The sequence below is a fragment of the Chenopodium album genome, chromosome 12 (assembly GCF_948465745.1).
Source record: "Chenopodium album chromosome 12, dcCheAlbu1.1, whole genome shotgun sequence".
Taxonomy (NCBI): Eukaryota; Viridiplantae; Streptophyta; class Magnoliopsida; order Caryophyllales; family Amaranthaceae; genus Chenopodium; species Chenopodium album.
This window is the reverse complement of record NC_137845.1, coordinates 54517348-54523347: the sequence shown is the minus strand read 5'-3', so window position 1 is coordinate 54523347 and position 6000 is coordinate 54517348. Positions and strand designations below refer to the sequence as shown.

The 6000-nt window shown below is 31.7% G+C and overlaps 1 protein-coding gene across 1 annotated transcript; it reads left to right on the top strand.

Moving 5' to 3' along the window:
• The first annotated feature begins 1538 nt into the window (after window positions 1-1538).
• LOC145572657 (transcription termination factor MTEF18, mitochondrial-like) lies at window positions 1539-2997 on the top strand. Its single transcript, XM_081631618.1, has one exon. It carries the CDS (start codon window positions 1566-1568, stop codon window positions 2796-2798), a length of 1233 nt encoding a protein of 410 aa, XP_081487744.1. The 5' UTR covers window positions 1539-1565; the 3' UTR covers window positions 2799-2997.
• Window positions 2998-6000: the final 3003 nt, after the last annotated feature.

Here is a 6000-nt window from a genome sequence, read left to right as displayed (position 1 = left end):
AATTACCGTTAATGTATAAGAGATAATATAATCATGTGATATCTTGTTAGATTTGTCTCATTGTATAGTTTATTGATATCACGTTTTTCTAATTTTTACATGTATGAAAATGAAGATATATATATACATTATAAGACGCGTCTTGAAGACTGTAAAAAGTCAAATGGGGCAAAAAATTATGGACAGAGAGAGTATTAATTTTCTCTAATCTATTTCTAGGCTAAACTATATTTGAGCCACTCATTGGGTAATGATGCATTATGCTAAATTTTGTTTGAGGTTAGAGTGTTTGTAGTTGGTAAACTTTTGTGTTTGAACTTATACTTAGTTATTAGAAAAATTTGTTAATTATTACAAAAAAGTTGTTTTGTTATTAGGCCCCGTTCACTTCACCTTAATTTTGCTAAACTGAAATTATTTTTATTGAATTGAAATTATTTTTGTTGAACTGAAATTATTTTTACATAACTGAAATTATTTTACTGATTTTCTATTATATTTTTCTGTAAGTTTACTGATTTTCACTAAACTGAAATTATTTTTACTGAACTGATATTATTTTTGCTGAACTGAACTTATTTTTACAGAATTAAAATTAATTTTATTGAATTGAAATTATTTTTACTGAATATTATTTTTTTAAGGTGAAGTAAACAAGGCCTTATTATTCTTAAAAACAAATTGTTCTATTTTAAAAGTAAAATATATTGTTTATGATTACCCGTTTAAGGCCCAGTTCACTTCATCTTAAAACAATAATATTTAGTAAAAATAATTTTAGTTCAACAAAAACAATTTCAATTCAGTAAAAATAATTCCAATTCGGTAAAAATAAGGCCCTATTTAGTTCAGTTCACCTTATTTTTACCGAACTAAAATTATTTTTGCTACACTTAAATTATTTTTACTAAACTGAAATAGATTTTACTGAACTGAAATTATTTTTGTCGAACTGAAATTATTTTTACTAATTTTAAGGTATATTTCATATTTAAAATTATTGATTTTTATTGAATTGAAATATTTTTAGTAAATACTTATTTTCTTAAGGTAAAGTAAACAGACTTATTGTTTAGTTGGTAATCATACAAATTACAGTCTTAAAAAAAAAAAATACAAATTACAGTCTTTCAAAAAAAAAAAAAAAATTATACAGTGTACAAATTACAGTATAACTCTTTTTCTTTAACAATTGATAAATTTTCTGAAGTCATTACAATATTAATTTTTTTCTTTTTTAAGTGCAGTGGTATAAAACTATAAATGGAGGAGAAAATACAAGTTTATCTTGATATTTTATTTATCTAATGACATTTTCGTAAATAAAAAATCTCACTTAGCATGACATTTTCATAAATAAGTCAACATTTATGAAACACGCATATTAATAAAAGTTATTCACTTATTTACGAAAATGTCATGCTGACTGTATCATTTGTTGATATATTTACAAAAATGCCATTAGATAAACAAATTTTATCATCGGATGAATAGGGCTCCCATAAATGGAGGAGAAACACACTACGGAGTAGAATTTGAGAGGCTGCCCAAGCAAAAGATTGCCAATGTTGAAGCTTGGGAGCTGCTATTATGGCGTCCGAAGCCTCTACTTGCGCCTTCCATTGTTGTACTCAACATCAACTTCTCTAACCAACCAAGGTAACCCTTCTTCTTCTTCTTCTTCTTCTTCTTCTTCTTCTTCTTCTTCTTCTTCTTGTTCATTCTCTACCTCATTAGCTAATTTCTTAGTTGATAATCTGGGTTTCTCCAATCATCAATCTCTCTCCATTTCCGCTAAGTTCACTAAATCATGGAAAGCGGGAGGGACCAACAAGGCTGCTGAATTCAATTTCTTTGAAAATGTTGATTCTGTTATTCAATTCTTTAAACAACTTGGGTTTCAGCAATCTCATATTCAGAAAATCCTTATTTGTGAACCCCGGTTTTTAGTTTCTAGGGTTCATAAAACCTTTAAACCCAAAATTCAGCTTCTTAATGACCTGGGTATGTCTAAATCTGATGTAGTTCAAACTATTGTGAGAAATCCTAGGATATTGCGCCAAAGATTGGGTCCTGTAATTCATGCTCTTAAGAATGTTTTGGGTAGTGATGAGAATGTTGTTAGAATTCTCAAGAAATCAGGTCGGAACTTTCACTACAATACTAATTATTTGATTCCCAATGTTGAACTATTGCAAAAGTATTGTGGCATTTCTAGTGACACAATCCAGAAACACATTCTTCGGCAGCCTAATTCTTTTATAGTGAAAACTGATTTGCTTCGAGATACCTTAATTATGGTTGAACTAAAGTTAGGGATTCCTCCAAACTCTTCAATGTTCTTGTATGGCGTCACTTTGCTGAATGTTCGTAGTGAGAAGAATATTGAGGATAAATGCAAAATATTTATGAGCTTTGGATGGACTCTGTCTGATATCATGAAATTGATCCGGCGAAATCCTATGTGTTTCACTAGTTCAGAGGCCAGGATCAAGGAAAGACTAGGCTATCTGATGAACCAAATGGGTTACAAGCCCAATTATTTAGCAATGCAGACTCAATTATTCATATGTAGCATGGAGAAGAGATTATTGCCAAGACATCGAGTCTTACAGATTTTGAAGGAGAAAGGGCTTTTAAGGAAGGATTATCTTCTTTCTTCTGCTATTTCCTTGTCCGAGTCTGTGTTCTTGAAAAGGTTTGTTCTGCCATTTGAGGAACTCCATGAAGTTTATGCTCAACTGACAGGTTCTACAGTGGAGTCACTCAATGTAGGAAGATGCAAAAGCCAATCTTAAAGAGTTCTACAGGTTCGAATGCTGCTTGATGTTAGTCAGTGCATAAGGTATCAGGCAATGTTAACTTCGTTATTAATATTCTTGCAATATCATTTCCTTGTCCTGAGTGGCCTTCATACCTGTTGGGAATGAACCAGGAAAGGTTGTAAACCATTGTAATTGCGAAGGTTTGCAATGCCATATTTTAGTTGCTTTGCAATGAGTAGAAGTTAAATTTAATCTCCATATTTTTATACTACCTTCTTTCTTTTTAAGTTGACTGTTTCTTCTTTCACGTTTGCCAACGTACAATTTCAATGATTAATATCTCTAACTATCAACTAATAAATTTTTTAAAAAGTTGATATTATAAAGACAAACATTGAGATGGTTATAACAAGACCCCACATAACTATAAATCACAAAGTTAGTTTACGTAGAGTTTGTAAATGGTGTTAAAATTCAACACATGTCAATTGTGATGGCTTACTTAGAGATTTTTGTTCATAAAGGTTTGGACTTAAGGAATTCTTTGTATTTGGTTTTTCCCATATGTATCCCCTTTATGCAAAACCTTTGAGATCATTACCTATGTAAATAGGTTCTATATTTTAACAGTAAATGATTACTATGTTCTATGGACTGTGATGGAGTGATGGACATTTCTTGGTGGAAGTTGGTGTCGATTTATAATTAAGACGAGGTACATATCTCTCATTCACTGCTCTCTTTTCCCTACTACTAGTATTATAACTTATAGCGAAAAACTTTGCACTAGTTACAGTGCTGTGATGTTACAAGAAAGAGTAGTTTTCTTCTTTATGCTTTTGTGCTATTCAAATGCAATTCAATCTATGATAGTCAGGTTAGCAAGTCTTGAAACTGCAGACAATGGCAATAATCAACTTGCAAAGCCTAGACTGCTTCTGTTCTTTTTTCTAGTGGCAACACCTTTGGCTTCCTGCTAATATTGAAACTCTGTGTAGTAGCAGAACTAATTTAGTAGTTTTGAGAAAGGGAAAACATGGAAGGCTGTGGTACGGTGTCTTCTTGTGCATAATGATTTTTTGACCAATTCTGTTTTATTTCCTTATCTATGTCTTAGAGTTTCTGGTAGCACTGTAGCAGCACCTCAGTCATTATAAGTAGGCTTTTGAAGGCTTAAAATCAATGTTGGTCCTTGGTACCATATAGATACTATATAGTTCTATTGATTGCAGAGTTTATCTTGGGATTGTTATTTGTCCCAAGTGACTATTGTGCAAATTGATTCTCTTATGATTGTGAGGGAGCTGTGACATATGATTTTGAGTATGGCTTGCTGTTGAATTGGTGGAATATTCTGCCTTAATGGATATCCCAGCCAGATAGAGATGATGGAATTAGTTCATTGACAGGTTGAGAAGATGGATCATAATATGGGTAACGACTCTGTTTCTCCTGTTTTTGCTGATTTGAAATTTGTTGTGGTAATATGAATTTAGATGTTAATTTGCATAAAATTTCTGAGAACACAGGATACGATAATTTAGCTTAAGTTGAGGTTGAAGATATTGAAAACGAAGTAAATTATGCTGTTATTTCCTTGAGGCTAATCTTCTAAATGTGTTTGAAAATTATGTTAAATGCATATGGGGTAGATTGCTAGTTGCAATCCTGGCAACTTTCTTCTTTCAAGGGAGAATTAATTTTTTCATGAATTAAATCTTTGATATTATCATTAAATCATATAACTGTCTCCATGAGACTTTTTTTTTGGTATGGAGCCAAGTTGTAAAATGCTAAACTCTTGACCTTGATGTCAATAACATTGATGTCTGTTTGGGTATAATTTGCAGCTGCTCTCACTTCGTGGCTTGCAGGCTGCCTACCTACTCTCGATTTAATTAGATATTGCTACTGCCTTATAGGTGTGTATTAAGTAGGAATTGCCTAAGCAGACTTGTGTAACTTGCAGTCAAGTAGTGGTCTATCAGTAGAAGCAAGTTAAAGGCATGAAATGCTCCATGATAGGATACTCAGCTAATACACTTTTTCTGTTGTTTAACCTACAAAAAATTAGAACATATAATGGTCTCAAAACAACTTACTCAGGTAAAAGATTTCTTTATTGCTTTGGATGTAGAGAAGATGAATGGGAAGAGGTATGTGATGCTACCAAGGTCACTCGTGATGATGTGGTTGTGGTTCCTTTGATTCTTATAGTAAGTTGAATGGTAAGTATGTTGAGGAGAGGCCGACTCCTTCCACTCAAGCATGGATAATTTTGTTTATGAAATGTGGGAGACTCAATGGATTTCATAAGCAACTCGGGTGAGAAATTGTCTTAAGCTATTGATCCTCATAAGTTGTAACAAATATGAAGGCTTAGAACGCTTCTAGACTTTATCTTATTTTGTGTAATGGATGATATATTACTTCTCCACACGGAATAATCAAATTTTGTTCATGTAGCCGATCCTACTTATGAGATTAAGGCTTTGATTGATTGATTGATGATATATTACTTCTAGTTTGGCTGATTGTGATTGTAGAATTTTCTCGTGTGCGGGATCCTTTAGTTATCTCTATGGATGTTACTCGATACTAGTTTTTTTAATGCAATTGATTTGTAGTAGCTTTAATACTGTGCAAGGTTGGTTTTAATAAACTAAGATTTTTGCCGTCTATGGTGCAAATCATAGAACTACACTTCAATATACCATTGATAATATGATGGATTTTGCTAACGAGCGCTGCGGGGCGTTAGATAAGGAATAATTATATTGGTTGAAATGATATTAAGTTAGGAATGCATGACAAAATCACGTGTCGTTCGGTGTAATTAATGTTAATTTTACTCTAATATTTCCACTTTTAATTCTCTTATTTAACGCCCCGGGGACGCTTATTAGCTTTTGCCTAATATGATATACCAACTACAAGTATAAGTTAAATCCATTAGAATATGGTTTCTACTTGTTAATCCGCATGTTTAAATATAAATGCCTCAATTTGACTTTACCTCTTTTTTGACTAAATATAAATTCATTAATATTACTTGTTAATCCGCATATTTAAATTATTTCGGTGTTAAATTTAATACTACTAATAAAATTACTCACGTAAAGGAACAATCAGGAATTTCTTCAAAAAAAAAAAAAAAAAAAAAAAAAGGAACAATTATTTTCATATAATATCATACAAGACCTAACTAAATTAAAAAATATACTTGTAGAATGCA

What these genes read in the sequence shown, in the direction of transcription:
- LOC145572657 (XM_081631618.1), top strand. Translation starts at nt 1,566, where the DNA reads ATGTTGAAGCTTGGGAGCTGCTATTATGGCGTCCGAAGCCTCTACTTG.